The sequence below is a fragment of the Amia ocellicauda genome, chromosome 5 (genome assembly GCF_036373705.1).
Source record: "Amia ocellicauda isolate fAmiCal2 chromosome 5, fAmiCal2.hap1, whole genome shotgun sequence".
Classification (NCBI taxonomy): Eukaryota; Metazoa; Chordata; class Actinopteri; order Amiiformes; family Amiidae; genus Amia; species Amia ocellicauda.
In genome coordinates this window covers 26224605-26245412 of record NC_089854.1, presented here as the reverse complement: position 1 = coordinate 26245412, position 20808 = coordinate 26224605, and the positions used below count along the sequence as shown (strand labels likewise).

Here is a 20808-nt window from a genome sequence, read left to right as displayed (position 1 = left end):
TTTATTTATCTCTGCAGATTTGCTTTGATAAACTTTTCAAAACACCATGTATTGTAATATATATATATATGTTTGTGTTTGTAAATATATGTATATATTACGAATCATGGTATTGTGTTCATATAGAGTTCAAATTAAATTTAAATTAATGTATTTACTGCCTTCCCAGTGAATGCATGTTAGGAGAAAGTGCTCTCACATAATGTATCAGATGAAGCCAATCCAATCATGTAGCTTTTGTACATGCTTTTTATAGCTGCCTTCTGAGTTTTGAGCTCCAGTGTGCATCAAAGAGTGCTGTGGCTAAGAAGGCCGCTCCGGCTCTAATGGACTACCCATAGAGCCACAGAAAAAAAAAAGAAAATGCTATGGGAATTGACAGAGCATGAACCATTATGGCCAGGCTTAAAGCAGGACTCCATAGAAACACTCACAAACATGCACACCCTTACCAGTGGTATGAGAGCAACTGTCAGTCACAATGACAGACAGCCTTAATGGTCAGCAAAGCAATTACTTTTATAAAATAAAAAAAAACACCTTAGTGAAAGAGAAATGGGAATATATATATCAAACCTTTCTGCAAACTCCAAATTCTCAATCTGTCTCCCTACATGTTAAACCAGAATTCTATATGGAGTCCTGAGATATTTTTTAAACCGAAGGAATAAAAACCTGCCAGACAAGCAGCTCAGATGCAGCAGATTAAATTAATTAAAATACTGAATAGCTGCAATTCAGGCTTCAAGTACCAGAATCTCTGTATTCAGACTTGTTTAGAACAGAATGTCATACTTGGAAAATAAGGATCATGCAAGACATACATAAGAATTGTGTTTTTGTTATGAAATTGTTGTGGCTAATTTGAGGTCAACTCAAGTCAACAATTTTAATTACCCCACAATTAATTTACACTGTAGCTCATTTAAGCTCTGTGCTTCACTGAATATTTTTCTAATCAGAAGAATAAGCTATTAGACTATATTAATTACTTTTTGGAATAAACAATTCAGTACTATTTTTTTTTTCTGAAAAAGCATAAACCAAAAACTGCTGGATAAATGTACTTTTTCTGAAAAAAGTGTCTGCTGTCTTTAAAGTATTATACATTGCGAATTTTACTTTAATTAAATCTTTAAATTGACAGAAATTCAACCCTATTTACAATATGTAACTGTTAAGATTATTGTTAAAATTTATTCACTTCATTTATTGTTTTAAATGTTTAGATAAATTGTTTTGTGACAATTTAGATCTCTTTTTCAAGCGATTAATTCTTTAGACATGACTTCAGGGTTCAAGCACTACATTTCTGAATATCGGGTTTGATCCACCAGACAGATGTTGTCTTCATGCTATTGAGGTAGTAGGTAACTTTCTATTTGACTTTGTATAAAAACCTATTTTGTGAACGAAAGTCACCAAAGCTTAAAGGTGCAAGTCCTTTATGAACAGCAATTTACATTAAGTTAATCTTAAATAAGTTAATGTTATTTATGAAGGAGAAGAATGAAAGAACATTTCTTTCTAGAAAAACACAGAGATCGAAAGTTGTTAACACTGTAAAAATTGATTGGAAATCTCTTCGCCTCATCTTCTGTCATTTGATGTTTTTACATTATCCCATTGAATGCTTGGGTTTCATACTCACAGAGGTTTTTCTATGGTTCTCAATATCTTACTTTCTTTCAGACAGTGATGTGAGATTGGTTTTATGTTTGTAGGTCATTCCTCTCCAGTTATTTATTCCTGCGTTTAAAAACCACCTGTGGAAAAATAAATTGGACAGTATTTTGGCTGGTTCCCTCTCTTAAACATTGATGATGGCGCTGCTGTTGTCAAATTAACTTTAACACATTCAGATTCATGGGTAGAAGCTGTTAAACCGATCACTGAACGCTGCCATAAGATTTGATTTGAGCTATCTAAATATCATTACCTCAATTTAAAACTGATTGTTTTTGACAGTTCAACAATTACAGAAATAATTTGGTATTCTGTGATTCAAGTGTTTGTCGGTATCCTGAACTGATTGTAAGTGAACTCCAGATTATTAATTGGGAGAAATGCACTTTGTAGGTTTTTCAAATGCATTGATCAAAGTTGACATTCTGGCATGCATGGTCCCTCTGTTACAACACTAAAAATGAACATAAATGAACAAATGCTGAAATGTACACATCCTAGAGCTTGCATCTGTTAGCAGATCATTCTTTGCATGTGTAAATGCTCTTAACAAACCATTAACAGGGACCTGACTACACAGAATTTTCCAACACAGAGTACTTTACCGGCTTGATCTCGCAATTGAATTATTATCTTGTGATAAAAGAAAAGCACTAAGAAATGCCCATTAAAGGAGGGAGGGGAACTGGGAACTGGCTCAATTTCTCCCTGAATGGCTTTTGGGTGCATGTGATGTTGATTAATTAGTGTAATGAAAGTTGTCTTTTCTGTCACTTCCAGACATTTGCCAACCAGGACAAGGCCCCGGGGGTTTGAATCATGCTGGGTGGTTGGCTTGGAGAGGCTCGTACGGTGTGTGTGTGGCGGGGTGGGGGAGTTGGGTTATCAGTCTTTTGCAGCAGGAAGAAAGCAACCCTCTGTCTAATTTATCTGATGCTGTGTACGATCAGTGTGCATGGATAAGTGGTTTGGTGGAATATATGCAGCCTGGGCTATTTAGCAAAGCTTTTCATCAAGCTGGGGTGCAATACTCATCCCGTTATCTGTTTTACCCTTGAAGTTCACTGGGGCCTCATTTAGCAGCTGAGCAGCAATTTCCCTTTTAATTCCCTCTCTAATGTTAAACCAAACCTGGGGCAAGCAATTTAAAGTACAGTCTTCCTGTAGCTATACACATTTTCTTTTGTTGCATTTTGAATTCAAGTTCATGAATAATAATTGTATTATTCTGAAGAATCTGAACAGTGATGCTGACCCGACTATTGATATTTGCCAATACATATTACATATCTGTGTATTTATACAGTGCCTCTTGCGTAAGCAACAGATGGCGGCTGCTGCTGTGAGACACTTCCTCGGACTCTAGACTTGCTTTTTAATCTTTGAGCTGATTGCAGACATGTGCCTTTCCACAGCTCAGAGCTGTGTCGTCTCATCAGCGACTTCTGAGCTTTTCTGTTTTTATAGCCCAGTAAAGCTCCTTTGTTACTCGTTTCTCCCCAAAGAGAAAATTGATGTCTGTTGCGCGGAGGCTTAGCAAGCAAAACAAAAAGAGATTTTCCTGCCAGATGCAATCTCAACTTTTGTTTTGGTTGCTGCTTTGCCTCTGGAACTAAAGTCCTCATTGCACCCTGAATTTGCCAGTTTTAGCAAAGAAGATGGATGTGCTCACGAATTCTCAATGATTTAATTTGTGATCCACCCTACACCACATTTCCAACTGTTCCCAATTGCTATAGCCTTTTTTCACTGCAGTTTTCTCAAATTCGCATTTTCTTTGCTAATAGAGCATAGAAATATTAAAACAGCCTTTATAAACTGTGTGACCAGTACTGCCTGAGACTTTTCAAAGACCTTGCCTGAATGGGGACAGAATTGTTTTGTTTTAAATCGATGGCCCGTATGCTGAACATTATGTTCAAATAAAACAACATGAAACTACTGAGGCTATCAGTGCACAAATATGGATGTGTACATTCAGACCATGTGAAACAAACTAGCATTAATATTCACTTTAACCCACTCAGGGTGATGGAAAATCATTAACCATCTGTTGTATCTCTATTAACTTATGCTTTTCTCAAGCCTCCCTCTCTGACAAACCTCTCATTATTAGGCATGATGCTTGGTAATGTCTGGAAAGATCTGGGAAGCAGCCAGCTGAATTGTCAAAACTTTTTTCAACAGTGCATGGGGCTTGTGAGTTTAAATTCTGTCCTCTACAATTATATATATTTTTTTTCTTCAAACTTGATCTATGCCTTTATTGATGACAACCGTGCATTGGCTACTTCCATGGATAGCCTAGTACAGGGCACTTTGAAGTGGGTCAGCGTCACAATGGTCACATGAAAGGGGAGATGTTAGAAAGGCCAGGAAAATGGCTAATCTTTCATCTTTACAGGTTATTTATCGTCACAATTAAAAATAGACTTTCTAAGCCTTTTAAAATCTATTTTAAGGCAGCCCTTAATCCAAATACCGTAAAACTTCCAATACTCGCCGGGTCTCAAATAACAGCCGGTCTCCAATAGTCGCCGGGTTGATTTGCATAATCATGTAAACAAAAGCTCGTTTCTAATAAATGCCAGGTTGCAAAACAGACTTGACAGTGTTTTATAAATAAAGAAAAGGGAAATCGTTACAGTTTATAAAGATGCATTAACACATTTGAAAGAACCTTCCACAACATATTTACGTAAACTTTAGTTTTTAGTTTTTGCATCGTTCTTGTTTTCAGTAAATATATATTCTGCATATTAATTAAAACTCCATCATGTGTTTTTATACATTTATTTCTCACTTTAACTATATATGTATGTGTGTATATGTATATATACACTCACCTAAAGGATTATTAGGAACACCTGTTCAATTTCTCATTAATGCAATTATCTAACCAACCAATCACATGGCAGTTGCTTCAATGCATTTAGGGGTGTGGTCCTGGTCAAGACAATCTCCTGAACTCCAAACTGAATGTCTGAATGGGAAAGAAAGGTGATTTAAGCAATTTTGAGCGTGGCATGGTTGTTGGTGCCAGACGGGCCGGTCTGAGTATTTCACAATCTGCTCAGTTACTGGGATTTTCACGCACAACCATTTCTAGGGTTTACAAAGAATGGTGTGAAAAGGGAAAAACATCCAGTATGCGGCAGTCCTGTGGGCGAAAATGCCTTGTTGATGCTAGAGGTCAGAGGAGAATGGGCCGACTGATTCAAGCTGATAGAAGAGCAACTTTGACTGAAATAACCACTCGTTACAACCGAGGTATGCAGCAAAGCATTTGTGAAGCCACAACACGTACAACCTTGAGGCGGATGGGCTACAACAGCAGAAGACCCCACCGGGTACCACTCATCTCCACTACAAATAGGAAAAAGAGGCTACAATTTGCACAAGCTCACCAAAATTGGACAGTTGAAGACTGGAAAAATGTTGCCTGGTCTGATGAGTCTCGATTTCTGTTGAGACATTCAGATGGTAGAGTCAGAATTTGGCGTAAACAGAATGAGAACATGGATCCATCATGCCTTGTTACCACTGTGCAGGCTGGTGGTGGTGGTGTAATGGTGTTGGGGATGTTTTCTTGGCACACTTTAGGCCCCATAGTGCCAATTGGGCATCGTTTAAATGCCACGGCCTACCTGAGCATTGTTTCTGACCATGTCCATCCCTTTATGACCACCATGTACCCATCCTCTGATGGCTACTTCCAGCAGGATAATGCACCATGTCACAAAGGTCGAATCATTTCAAATTGGTTTCTTGAACATGACATTGAGTTCACTGTACTAAACTGGCCCCCACAGTCACCAGATCTCAACATCTCAACCCAATAGAGCATCTTTGGGATGTGGTGGAACGGGAGCTTCATGCCCTGGATGTGCATCCCACAAATCTGCATCAACTGCAAGATGCTATCCTATCAATATGGGCCAACATTTCTAAAGAATGCTTTCAGCACCTTGTTGAATCAATGCCACATAGAATTAAGGCAGTTCTGAAGGTGAAAGGGGGTCAAACACAGTATTAGTATGGTGTTCCTAATAATCCTTTAGGTGAGTGTATATATATATATATATATATATATATATATATATATATATATATATATATATAATGCTGTATATATATATATATATATATTTGTATTGCTGTTAATTGTAGTGATTGAACTAACTGTCAGTTGTGACATTTTTAATGCATTCATGAAGTATAATATTGATGGTTTGGTTTAAAGCGTATTTACAGTTTTGTTGAAGTGCTTTTTGTTTTTTTAGTAAGCGTTCACAGTATATCTAAACATAGACTGCTAACAGAATTACCACTATCTTGTTTTCAATCCAGTGTATACTTCACCATACATTGAATGTGATTTGTTTGCATCTTTGGAAAGCAAATTATTAAAAAAATAATAATAAAAAAAAAAACTGGCCTATTAGCCTACTTCTGCAGTGAAGCAATGTTTCCAGGCTTTTCTTACCCTGCATGAGTTTGCGATGTCTTTTTATTTTTTAATGTTTAATACAAACCCCGGTCTCCTATAATCGCCAGTCTCCAATTGACGCCGGGGCTTCTTGCAGTTATTTGGAATAAACCGGTTGGTTAAATCCAGCTATATTTATATGTCATTACAATATCTCTCTGTCTCTGAAGTCCATATAAGGGTGTCCTGTATATACATCCAAAGGAATATGTCAGTAACTCAAGAGACAAGCTTTCCCTGTCTCCAACTAGTATGTGCTCACAATCCAGTATACGGGTCACTCCAACTAACCCATTTTAGCAACTTTATTATTTGTATTATTTTTTCATGGATGCCAAATAATATTACATAACCACTGTATGCAAATTGGACTATTGAATGTGTGTTGGAAAGCTCAACAAAATACAGATTCACTAGTACAAATAATAAACCAAAACATTTTGATCACCCAAAGCACCCATTTCTTCGAGGTGTGTTACTGCAGCTCCTGCCTAATTATTTTCTGGAAGGTTACCTCTTGTGACAAGACGTATGAATGAATAATGTGTTGTGGGACAGTCAGAGTGCAGAAGGCTGCAAAAGACAAAATTAATTGGTAATTAATAAATAAGTAAATAGGTTTTGGCAGTGATAGGAAAGGCCATGTCCCAAACGCACCGTGAGACTGGCTAATCAGTGAGTCATTTTCCTGCTGTGCTTCCGGCCGTCACGCGGCTCTGCACAGAGAGACACAAATGTCTCGCTTGCCAATCAGCGCAACGGGCGCCCAATCACTCCACGATGATATGGCCTGGCACACCCGAGCCCCAGGGTCCCATCCTCACCTGCGAGCAATGTTCTGCATTCAAGTCGTTTCAAGGGGGAACATCTGAATTACAGAGGAGAAGTTTTTAATGGGTGTCACAGCTTCAGAGGTGAGAAAGTGAATTTATACCGTGACTTTGAAAATGACCCCCCTCCCCCTTAATCTGTATAGATATGTACTTGTTGGCCTAAAACAGGTTCTCCAGGTAAAATCCTGCTGGCTTCAGTACCTCAAAAGGTTTATCAATCTGTGATTTGGAGGATCGTCATGTGTAACTTTGCAAATATTGCAAATACGGACATCTAGGGAAAAAATATATATATATATATATACAGTGAGGGAAACAAGTATTTGATCCCCTGGTGATTTTGTACGTTTGCCCACTGACAAAGAAATGATCAGTCTATAATTTTAATGGTAGGTGTATTTTAACAGTGAGAGACAGAATAACAACAAAAAAATCCAGAAAAACAAATTTAAAAAAAGTTATAAATTGATTTGCATGTTAATGAGGGAAATAAGTATTTGATCCCCTATCAATCAGCAAGATTTATGGTTCCCAGGTGTCTTTTATACAGGTAACGAGCTGAGATTAGGAGCACTCCCTTTAAGAGAGGGAGTCATTCTTGCTGAATGTATATATATAAAAAGAAACAATGGAAAAAAGATATAACAGAGAAAAAGAAGAATATGAAATTCAATGGCATTTTTATTTTTTGCACTTTGCAGTTTTATTCATTTATTTTCCCCTCAATGTGTGATAGCCCAAGGCTGTACTATTGACAGCTCTCTCCCCTGCCTGGCAGCAACAATAAGGACAATCTTCCACTGCTTCTTAATTCTGTGGCAATGATTAACTGGGTATTTTTTACTCTGATGTGGTTAGCATCTGTAAAGGGAATGTGTAGCACTGCAGCAATACAAGAGCTCTACTTATCTCTTGATAAACCAGTGTAGGAGTGAAAGGACTTGAAGGGGAGTCAAAATATATCAATAAGTAAGCAGAAATCTTCTTGGAGTCTTCATCAGAGACCATGAAACATGTTATTGCCCCACTTTGTTGAAGAATAAAAGAGAACCTTTTATTCCCCCCAGAAGATCACTGAAAACTCCAGATGTCAGAATTTCAACCTGTTTACCCCTATTCTTGGACATCGCTGACAGCTTTCAAAGTCTTTGATCAATGCAGCATAAAAACAATACCTTTCTGTATATTTTGAATTTATTTGTGTGATGTGTGTCTTGGAGATCCATTTGACAGCAGTAGTAGATTTTTGACTAACAAATAACTGCTAGCACTGCTGGAGGTTTTATTTATTTATTTATTCATTTTTCTTATGGCCTCAGTGGTGAGATCTGTGAAAATATGGGTGTTTTTCTGTTTACTGACATCCAGATGTTCCTGTAAATTGGAATCTTCATTTAGTTGTAAGTGTTTTTTAATTGTTGATTTTTTAATTTATTTTTTTAAGGTTATATTTTCTTGTGTTTTGGCCTCAATGGATTTAGTTGATTAATGGTCTCAAACGTCTGAAACAACTCAGATATGTCTTGTAAATCAGTATTTAAGCTTATGGTGATGACCACACTTCAGATCATGTTCATAGTATCAACTGTATCAGACAAACTGATCTCACGTGATATGCTCAAGGTATTTTTTTAAATAAAATAAACCAAATAATTTTGTCTTTGATGTTGAACTACTGGAGATAAGGGTTCTTATTATTTTTAACTATTAGTCATAGTAGTCATAGTAGTAATGCAATACATTTCAATATTATAAGATGCTCAAAGTGTGTTCACTCTTTCAGAGCTCTTGAGAGAAAAGCTAAGTGTATTTACCATGTCAGTCCCTTAACCTCCCTCCCCCCAGGAATGGCTGTTTACAGAGTAATGAACATGTTTTGCCAGGCAATACCAACAGCTCCCCTGCCTCATCCCTGTAACAGAACTGCCAGGCATTGACCCGTGGCCTTTTTGTTTTTGTGTTGTTCTTATTGTTGTTTTTTCTCCTATCCCTTATTCAGCTGTCTGTCAGATGAAGAAGGATAACTCATGTTTTTCTTCCAATTGGTGTTGTGTTCACAAACAAACACGCCTGCAATACCAACAGCCACCTGTTTTAAGCCTTTAAGCCTGTTTTAAGTTTAAACTAGAAAACCAGTTAACATATATTTTGTGAAACACCAATCTTTGATTTTGAGAATGCCTGATGGACATCTTTAAAAAGTGCATTAGCATCCTGGTAGGGAAGCTCTGCATTAACCCAATGTGTTTTTGGTCTGTTTGATCCGATACAAAATGAACTTCAATGGATTAGACTAAACATAGTGTTTTTTTTTTTAATTATATATACACTCACCTAAAGGATTATTAGGAACACCATACTCATACTGTGTTTGACCCCCTTTCGCCTTCAGAACTGCCTTAATTCTACGTGGCATTGATTCAACAAGGTGCTGAAAGCATTCTTTAGAAATGTTGGCCCATATTGATAGGATAGCATCTTGCAGTTGATGGAGATTTGTGGGATGCACATCCAGGGCACGAAGCTCCCGTTCCACCACATCCCAAAGATGCTCTATTGGGTTGAGATCTGGTGACTGTGGGGGCCAGTTTAGTACAGTGAACTCATTGTCATGTTCAAGAAACCAATTTGAAATGATTCGACATGTGACATGGTGCATTATCCTGCTGGAAGTAGCCATCAGAGGATGGGTACATGGTGGTCATAAAGGGATGGACATGGTCAGAAACAATGCTCAGGTAGGCCGTGGCATTTAAACGATGCCCAATTGGCACTAAGGGGCCTAAAGTGTGCCAAGAAAACATCCCCCACACCATTACACCACCACCACCAGCCTGCACAGTGGTAACAAGGCATGATGGATCCATGTTCTCATTCTGTTTACGCCAAATTCTGACTCTACCATCTGAATGTCTCAACAGAAATCGAGACTCATCAGACCAGGCAACATTTTTCCAGTCTTCAACTGTGCAATTTTGGTGAGCTTGTGCAAATTGTAGCCTCTTTTTCCTATTTGTAGTGGAGATGAGTGGTACCCGGTGGGGTCTTCTGCTGTTGTAGCCCATCCGCCTCAAGGTTGTACGTGTTGTGGCTTCACAAATGCTTTGCTGCATACCTCGGTTGTAACGAGTGGTTATTTCAGTCAAAGTTGCTCTTCTATCAGCTTGAATCAGTCGGCCCATTCTCCTCTGACCTCTAGCATCAACAAGGCATTTTTGCCCACAGGACTGCCGCATACTGGATGTTTTTCCCTTTTCACACCATTCTTTGTAAACCCTAGAAATGGTTGTGCGTGAAAATCCCAGTAACTGAGCAGATTGTGAAATACTCAGACCGGCGCGTCTGGCACCAACAACCATGCCACGCTCAAAATTGCTTAAATCACCTTTCTTTCCCATTCAGACATTCAGTTTGGAGTTCAGGAGATTGTCTTGACCAGGACCACACCCCTAAATGCATTGAAGCAACTGCCATGTGATTGGTTGGTTAGATAATTTCATTAATGAGAAATTGAACAGGTGTTCCTAATAATCCTTTAGGTGAGTGTATATATCTTCTTGAAAACAATTGAAAGCAATGTACAGAGTTTGGAATTTGCATTATAATAGAATGACTGTGTGACCCTGCCTAAAATTCCTAAATGATAGTGTTGTTTTTTTTCCTTCCTAGCTGATAGTAATCAGGAAAATTAGATTTTGTACTTGATTATCTATTAGCTTGTAGAGAGAGGTGAACTGTGTTCGGAGATTAAATCTGTAGGTTTGAAGTGGGTGGGAGTGGGTGTAGAAACAAATTACTGAGCTATATCCCACCTACAATTAATGGGACATGAACAGAGAAGTCACAGCTTCACGAAGTAAACGGTAAACGTGTGATTCATGTTCCAGAATCATATCATAATCACTGATTCATCCACATGCTTCAAGAACCAGCATAGAGCTTCACTCTCCTGTGGACTTTTATTTCAAGGAATCTGATCATCTAACAAGGTCAAGGCCCTGAGCAGGAGAATATAAATATGGCTTTTCTGTATATTAGGAGAATCTCAGATACACACCTACTTTATCTGTGTTTCTGTGAACAGGGCGATTGAATGTAGCACAAGGGGTTATTTTTTTTATTTATTTTTTAATTTTTTAAATGAGCTGAATCAAATAAGCTTACTAGCTTCCTCAAGAGAAGAGAAGTACTTATCTTAATTATCCGACTCTGAAAGAAATATAGGATAAAGCAGCAAGGAGACATTGAACAGTATTGATTTTCTGCCTCTCCAGAAACTGTAACCATTTAATTCGTTAATCAGTGGCTGTGAAATGCAAGGTGTCCACTGCCACAGACTTCCTGTTGACTGCGGGTACAAATTCAGGATAACGACAGACCTATTGATAACTATCGGGCTGGAAATAGCTGTGTAGGATCATGGGTTTCTTCTTAGTTTACAGTCGAACCCTGGAGAAGCAGACACATGGGGCAGGGTGGTGACTGGAGTAAACGCAACATACAATACTATATATATATATATACTGTGTTAGGGAAGTGATTATTGCAGAGCTGGCCCAGTGACAGCACAGTGCACATGATAATAGTACATTTTCAAGAGATCCAGGGACATGAAATAATGGAAGAATTTGATCATTATGTGTAGTAGCTTCCTAGCAAGGTGATTGTTTTATCAAGGAGAGCCCTGTCAACAGGAAGTTCCATTAGAGGAAAAAAGAGAGCACCTGCACAGACTGTGAGCGGCTGAAGAAAGCTGTAAAATCCCCTTCCATAGCAACAACAGTCAGCTTTTGTACGCCCACTTCAGAAAGTTGTAAACAGTGCAAATTGTGCTCTTCTCTTCAAAGCATATTTAAAGATGTATTTTAAAGCTTTTCTTCGTATTAAACCCTTTTCATGTTTTCAAATGTTTTGGCTATGCTCGTATTCCAAAATAAATGACCCAGTAATAATCAAAAACGTCTGATAAACAAATCTGCCAGTTCTTTATGACCGAATAGAAAACGACAAAAACAAAACCAGCAGATCTTTGACTTTCCCGTGTACTAACTCTGTGCGGATACTGATGTAGTATTTCCTTGCTTTTCAGACAAAATTGAGAATGGGGAGGTGTACCAGAGAAGGAAGGGGCCTCATGTCAGTCCAACAGACGACCAGGAGGTGTCCCATAGTCCCAGAGACACGGGAGAAAGGACAGGAAGCAGCTGGAGACGGATCATGCTGTTGATCCTTGCCATTACCATTCACAACATCCCAGGTGAGGACCTTACTTGTGACCTTTTCCTAATGCGTAATGTAGACAAACATGGATCTCCTCAGTCATTCTTCCTAAATTTCAATGCCCAATTATAACTAAACCACCTCCCTAGTAACTGCAAGTTGGGAACAGTGGAAGTCAGACTACTTCATGTCCCATGAGGCACCACCACCAGCTTCTCAGATATAACAAGTTTTATAAAAACACAAATGCCTGGCAGAACAAGAATAGCGATGATAGTATATATTCTGCTAATAATTTTTTTAATGGTGCAATCTATGAGCATCTCATATACTTCCACCTCCTATTATATAGGCATGGTGATCTTCACAAATAAATGTATACTGTGTACAGCTAAGGAAATGTATGTACATGCTTTTTATATCTTTTTACCTATTTACACCAGTAAATACACCTATTATGTCCAGTTCAATTAGGGTTAATCCAATGCTCCATTGGCTTAAAGATTCAGAGGTTGGCGTCTTTGATGGATATATTACAGTTGAGAGGTTTAAGAGCTTTCCTTCCTTGACAGCACAACACAGACAAATATTCTGTTGTTTTGGCTCTGCCTGCTGAACCCGATTAAAGAGGTGCAGAGCACACATCCTGTCGCGCTGTAAAGCAAAGCACTCCAGAGGCAGCCCTGCATTAAACCATATTGGACCCTCGGGCTCAGTCCCGGCGGAAGGATGGACTCGTCGGTGGGCATCCAAAATGACTAGGGGGGCACGAGTTGGTTGGGGGTGCTGATGAACTGTGGTCCAGTGGGGTTGAGGGGTGGGTTTTACTGATGCAGTGCATTCCAGGGGGAGGGGATTTCCATGAATTGTGCCAATAGTAGCCCGGGCCCCCTCCCCAAGCCGCATGGGCCCCTTTGCTGGCTCGGGCCCCGGGGGTCGAGCCCCGGTAAGCCCTTGCATTAAGTAGGGCCTGTCCAGAGGTGGTGCCACATCCGTATAGAGTTTGGCTTCATTTTAAGACATAATCCTTGTTTAAACATTATATCCTGTTATCAGTTCACGTGGCATCAGGATCAAAGCCTCCGAGCGGTTGAGTCCTTTTTGATAGCCGCTCAGTCAACACCAAATATTTGCTGATAAATGTATTTATTTTTTTATTTTCCCCAAGGCCCTGGAAATCAAATTGATCACCGTGATAAAGGCAACGGGCTTCTGTGCTTATCTTAAGTTGATCTCTGGAGGAGAACTCAATTGAGATTGGGTTACATTGACCGGGAGTTGTTTATTTTGGGGAACAAACATGAAATGTTGCCAAAGGAGTTTTCATCCAGGCAGGGGAAAGAAAACAACAAAAACAATTACTGTATTCTTGTGTCTCAGCCACCCCATTAATTACGCTGCTTGATGTAAATGCAGCACTTGTCCTCTGGAAGTCCTACTATCTGAGATACAGCTCTCCAGCTGGAGTGTTGTTTTATCTTGTGCTTTGAAAGAGATCTGAGCCTCTGCTTTCTGTGCGCCATTGTCTGCTGAACTCTTCTTCACCCTGTGTTGAGGGGTTTTTGGCATGTTAGTTTCTCAGTGCTCTGGACCCGAACCCTGAGTTCTGTTGGCAGGCATGCTTGATTGCCCCGCAGTCTTTAGAAATGACAAGTTAATCTCCAGGTCACTGCTAGGGGCAGCCCTGCAGGAGAATCATTCAGAAGAATAACTGTGTATTCGGTGGTGGTTTAGGTGTAGCCTTTTATTAGATACTTGTTTGTTTCAAATATAGGTGCTGAAAATGTTTAATCATTGATCTTATTGGTTTTATTTTGGACATCAAACAAGCTGGCTGGAGTTGGTCTAGGTCTAAGGCTTTTATGGTATAATTCACACACACACACAAAGGTTAAGACGAGGGTTATGCTTTTTTTGTTTTATCAGAATAGGGTTGGTCTTAGATTACCCAATACCTTCTTACTGTCCTTATGGGTTATAGTTGCATTTCTACTGGGCAAAGTAAGATTGGATTAGACATAGCTTCACATTGGTGTGGTACCTGGGGTTGGAACTGTTTAGAGTAAGTATGCAGGGGTCTTATCAGTGCGATGCAGTGAAGCTTTCAACTAGTTTAAGCAGCTACCATTGTAAAGTCAGTGCTGTTTCACTAAATCTGGATTTGGGGGATTTCATAGCCACTGGTAAGAGAGTTTAATATTGCAGAAGGCTCGTCCTTTAACCCAGTATGTCAGACCTCCTGCCAACAGGGCTGGCTGTCCTTAATCCTGAAGTTGGCCTGGGATTCTCTTAATTTCCCAGTGTAGAAGTCTGTGATAATCTCTTGACATGAGCTTGCCTAAAGGACAACTGTAAATAGCAATCCTTCTTTTCTGTTGTTTACAGTATTTATTGATGCAGTTTAACTGCAGTGTTCATTTTAAATTATCCAAGCACTAGCGGGCCCATCCCACTGGCTCCTTGTAAAAGGCCCTAAATAGTACTGCTCAAATATATCTGAATAACCTGGTTTTGTCTTCCCCCCACCTCTATGCTCAATTGATGCTCGCTTACTTTGTGTTCTCTGGACCACACTCCGTGTCTCGGGAGAGCGCTTTTTTCAATTTCACCAAGACTGTGGAATGCCTTGTGGTGGTGCATTCGGGTCTCTGAATTGGTGATTTAAAGGTTTTCGCTATTGTTAAATATGTCCCATTCCAGGGCACTCTGTGTTGATTTCAGGGGGTTGAGGGCACATTAATAGTGCTGGTTTACTTCTAATAAAGGTTTTTTGTAAGACAACTCAAAAGCCTTGAAGCTCCGTGTCTTTCTGCTGGATAAAGTTGCTGAAAAAAGCTGAATTTTGAGACCTTTCACATACCGTACCTTAATAACCTTTCTGTGAGCGTTGAAAGGTCACTATAGATACTGAAGCGGGAGAAAGCTTTACGGTCCACAAGGTAGTTGTTGTTCTTTCTCTCTCTCTCTCTTTTTCTTCTTTCCTGATTTGAATCAATAAGATACCAAGACCTGAGGCAGTATAAAATTACCTCTTATCACTTTAACAATGCCATTCAGATCCTAGCAGGCCCTTTTGACATTTTCATTTTTTATTTTTTTTTATTTTAATACTTATAGGCTGTATTTTTATGATAAGATGTATTCTTTATTATTACATAAACCTTATTCTCATCAAGTCTTCTGTTCTATAAATGTTAGGGTCTGTTAGGTGTATGTCCCCTCTGCGATTCGTTAACATGGTCTGCTTACTTCAATTTTCTTTCATAATCATTTCTGACTCTCAGAGGTGGTTCTTACGTTCATAGGGGGAAAGAAAATCCCAAATATATTCAGATTTGACCTTTATAGTCCTAGATGTTGTCCAGACCTTTGCCTCATGCACATTGTAATAAAGAACCTCTTGATTATTGAACACTAATTTAAAAAAAGAAAATGCAAATAATATGGCAGGTGTGCACTGCATCGAGTATAGATTTCTTAGAAGTAAAATTCAGGCTGTAACCTATACCAGCACACCATGACCTACTGCAGTTCAACACAGAACTGGTTAAGCATTGCTAATGGTGCAGAAAATCCCTTGTGTCACACTGGGTGATTTCATCTCATATTGACAAGCTTTTTCTCTTCATCCACTGATGATTAGACTATGTTTTTTTTTCTTCTGTGCAGTTTTATTTATGTTTTTGTGTACCAACATTTTTGTCCTATTTGTCTTGCCAGTTCTCTGTATTCCTCGCAGTTAACCTTCAGTGACTCAGCGCCATGAGTCCTCAAACTAATTCCCAGCCTGTTTGTGGCCAGAGAAACACGGGGTGAACTTTGTCTTTTGGCAGAGATTGGAGTGTCAAAGGGTTGGAATATCAAGAAGCAAATTACTTGACCCACGTCCCCTCCGCCAACCCCAGTGAAATCCTTGATTATTATATGAGAAAAGTGGCTTGTAAATGAGCCTGACTTATTTTTTTGAGGTGGAGAGTGGGTTTATTTTGTATCATTCTGTATTTCTTTGTATAATATTTTCTAATCTGTTTTTCTTGATGTGTTTGTCTATACTACAAATAGAAAGAAAAAGAGAGAGAGAAAAGCTATTTACTAGTATAATTGGGAGTTGATTTTAGTCAGAGACTGCAAAACCTAATTTGAGAGAGAAAAACAATTGTGCTTGCCTGTTTCCTTCATTACAGTGGAAAGCAATGATGATGGAGAATTCGTACACCACTGCAAAAGAGAGAGTTCGCCTCTTAGGATGCCAGCAGGGCTCAATTGCCTTGTTTCCTGGGAAGGAGCAGACACACCTGTTTAACTGTTCACATTTTCAACCACAAACCTATTTATCCTTTTTGAATAATGCACATACACATGTACTGTACAGAGCTGTTTCAGAAATGTCTTGCACGTAATGCAAGAGATCCGGCATCATCGCGTATCTCTGTTCTTTATGTTAGCCTTCCACGTACAGAAGCTCTCATAAATATTTATAAGATGAGGGCAATTGATCCAGCTTTTGAGGGTCGATGATTATTTATTATTATTTTTATTTATTGGCAGACGCCCTTATCCAGCGTGATGATACCTCTCTCTTTTACTTCCTTCATTCCTTGCTTTGTTCTTGTACCCAAAACCCCTCCCCACAATGTATTTTCATGTCATCAGTTACTCCCACCCGGATACCCGTCATAGTGCTGAAATGAGAAGTGGCAGGAGAGAAGCAGTAGCAAGCTGTGCCTAATGATTTGCAAATCCAGATTTTTTTTTTCCCTCATCCAGAAATATGCAAAACAAATCTTACAAATTAACCAGTTGTGTGCTTTTGTTACTTGTTGGGAATTGAAAAACAAACAAACTTGCATGTCATTAGTATATTTATATTAATATAGTGAGAGGAATCCTATTATGTGTGTGTGTATATAAATAAATAATATATAATACCTGTTTAATTAAATTCATTAGTCCATCCTAGCAAATTGTAATTGTATTTCTACTTTAAGAAATGAAATGAAGGCACTGCTCATGACATAATAAGGCTTTTTTGATTAGCCAGTTCTGGCAGCTCAAACATGGTTAACCCTAGATGCAGTCATTTAGTTTGACTGACCTCCTGTACAATGGAAGGCAGATGGTCACATTGTTACTGCATAGTGAAATTAGTCCTGGCTTCCATCTAGCCAGATAGGATGTAAATAAAACAACAATCAAATAAACTAACAACCTAAACCACTCTGTGCCCTTGCCTTGCACTCAATCAAAACATATTTAAAAAAAGATAACAGTGTCTGGTAATATTTGTGTCTGATTAGTTCTGCTGTATAATAAATATTGTTTTTGTCTCTGTTGTTCCAAGGATAATGTGAAATGAGAACCATATGAATTGCAATAAAATTAAAAGTTCACTTTCCCAACCACAATGTCACTTTGTTGGCTACTATTCAGGTGAGCCAAAACAGGAACATGTTAGAATGAATTATCCATTTCTTCTGAAACTGTATGTTAAATTTCAGCCGTCTCCAATAGAATTACATTTAATTTGAGTGCTTTCAAATCACACTAGGATTAAAGAAACACAACCACTTTGTGTTAATATTCACCTATTAATATTTGTCTTCTGTATCAAAGGGGACATCTTCAGAGACAGGGAATTGAAGTTTCTCTAGTATAGCAGGCTAAGGGAGTACAGCCCTTTATTTGTAATTAAAATGTATTTTCTATCCCATTTGGGAGACAGTGACGATTGATTTAATCAGACGTTGTTATTATTATTGTTATTATTATTTATTTCTTAGCAGATGCACTTGTCCAGGGCGACTTACAAAATATCAGAGCAATACAGTACAATACAATAATGCAGTGCAGTTCAGGTGTAATACATTTTACAAATTTAGAATTTCGAATTTACACAAGTGTATAGGAGATACAGTAAGCAATATATAAGGTCTTACATCCTAGATTGTAAAATCTGTTAAGTGCAGACAAGATGTTAAGTCAAAGTTAAGAAGTAAGGGAGAGGGAGCATAGGGGAAATCAAAATAAACAATGCAAGTGCTGTTAATGCACAGCAAGAGTATGACAAAACGTTGTATAACTGCAATCTTACAGGAGAATGAAAGACTAAATTACAAGTACAGTCGGAAAAGATGTGTCTTGAGTAATTGCCGGAAGGAGGTCAGAGACTCTGCTGTTTTGACTTCAATGGGAAGGTCGTTCCACCATTTAGGGGCCAGGGATGAGAAGGAGCGGCTCTGGAGGAAGGAAAGTGGAGAGGAGGCAGAGTTAGTCTTCTGGCCCTGGAAGACCGCAGCGGTCTGGAGGGGATCTGCTTATAGACGAGGGACTGAAGGTAGCTCGGTGCGGTGTGATCGAGACAGCGGTAGGTGAGGGTCAATGTCTTGAACTGAATGCGTGCCGCTATCGGGAGCCAGTGGAGGGAGCGGAGCAGTGGAGTAGCGTGTGTGAATCGTGGCAGAGAGAATACCAGACGAGCCACAAAGTTCTGGATGAGCTGGAGCGGGCGGGTAGTAGTTGCTGGCAGACTGGCGGAGTTGCAGTGGTCCAAGCGGGAGAGGACCAGGGACTGGACGAGCAGTCGAGTAGTTGGTGAGGAAGGGTCGGATTCGGCGTATGTTGCTCAGGAAGAATCTGCAGGTGCTTGTCAGTGTGGTGATGTGCTGAGTGTAGGAGAGCGCAGGATCGAGGGTGACTTCTAGATTCTAAGTGGAAGAAGAGGGAGACAGTGTCGTAGTTGCCAAGGGGATTGAGATGGAGAGGTCAGCAGAAGGTGAGGAAGAGGGGGAGAAAAAGAGGAGATCAGATTTGGATTAGTTGAGCTTGAGGTGGTGCGAGTGCATTGAGGCAGAGATAGCAGACAAACAGGAAGAGATGTGAGAGGGGATGAGAGGGTCAGAGGAGGGAAAAGGCAGGAAGATCTGATCATCATCTGCATAGAAGTGGTAGGAGAAACCATGGGATGCGATAGGGGGGCCCAGGGAGCGAGTGTAGAGAGAGAACAGGAGCGGGCCCAGGACAGAGCCTTGGGGAATGCCTGTGAGGAGAGGTTGGGGGGTGGATGAAGAACCTCGCCATGTCACTTGGTAGGTCCGATCGTTGAGGTAGGAGGAGAACCAGGTGAGAGCAGTTCCAGAGATTCCAAGGTGAGCGAGGCAGGAGAGGATGATGAAGTGATCGACAGTGTCAAATGCTGCAGAGAGATCAAGGAGGATGAGGACTGAGGAGAGGGAGGCCGCCCAAGTACAGCTGAGGGAGTCAGTGACTGCCAGGAGAGCCGTCTCAGTGGAGTGAGCTGTGCGGAAGCCGGTTTGCAGAGGATCAAGAAGTGAGTGATGGGAGAGAAATGCACAGAGCTGGCGGCGGACAGCACGCTCGAGTGTCTTTGAAAGGAAGGGGAGTAGGGAGACGGCGGTAGTTCTGAGGAGAGGTGGGGTCAAGGGTAGGTTTCTTGAGGAGTGGGATGACAGCAGTTGTTTTAATGCAGAGGGGAAACAGCCAGAGAGGAGTGAGGAGTTGAGGAGGGAGGATATGAAGGGGAGTTAATCTCTGATCCCTGACTCTCCACGACAACTTGAATGCAAATTACTGTGATTATTATTTTAATTTTTTTCTGATGTTTTCCATATGTTTCTCTGAGTCCTCTTTATTTGATCCATGTTTTATGACAAGCCATTGGTAGGAGATGGGATGGGAGTTTCCCAGCTGGATGGAAAGCTTTGCTGACCGTTTATTAATCGACCTTTCTTGGCTAGAGGTGAGCGGTTGCCTGACATAATGATGTCCCAAACCATGTAGGGCCTAACAGTGTGTGTCGGCCGTTACATTTATAAAATGAACCTTCATATTCATTGTTATCGACGTTACAGACATTCCCTTAGTGTGTTCTTGCCACCCATAATTTTTCACCCCCCCGCCTCACATTTACAGCCAAGAACAGGGATACAAACGTTAACTCAGAGCAGATCTTTATAAATGACTTCTTTTAATATATAAAGATGGATAATAATGAATATCTCTCAGTAGAATGGTGGCAGAGTTTTATTCACAATCTGTTTTCTAATTGAATTATTTTAATAATTTTTTTTGGCAGTTGCTCACCTTGAAAAGCATTTGTCAGATCAGTGACCACTACAGATTGCTTTTTTTGGCCTTGTATCTGCCTGTGCCTCTGCTTGAAAAGCAAAGCAAAAAGAAAATTATTTTACCTAATGTCTAGAAAGTGTACAGGGGTCAAAACCATTAAAAAAAAAAAGCATATTGATTTTCTAGAGTCCCTTTTTCCCCTTTCAAATGCAGGATTAATTTAGTCCAAAGAAAAAGTAGAGAATTATGTTTAAAAGAAACTTGAAAAAAGAAACAAATCCCCTGTACCTTTTATTGATATTGCTGTTTTTTATTTAACGTTACATGTAAAACTGAAATCTTTCCTATTTAATGGGTTGGTAAAATAAACTTTTACATGGAACTATAAAAGTGAAAAGGTTACGCAACAATATAGTACACTAAATGTTTACAATGTCGAATGCTCCAATAGTGAGCATTTAGTTGAATAAAGAAACAGACTGAATAGAAACTGTG

At 39.5% G+C, this 20808-nt stretch overlaps 1 protein-coding gene across 2 annotated transcripts in view; it reads left to right on the top strand.

The window, feature by feature from the left end:
* slc39a11 (solute carrier family 39, member 11) overlaps positions 1–20808 on the top strand; it is a 194304-nt gene that overhangs the window by 114851 nt on the left and 58645 nt on the right. For both annotated transcript variants that reach the window (XM_066704592.1, XM_066704591.1), the window contains exon 6: positions 12098–12265. In XM_066704592.1, coding sequence (XP_066560689.1) covers positions 12098–12265 — 168 coding nt within the window. The remainder of the gene's footprint in view (positions 1–12097; positions 12266–20808) is intronic.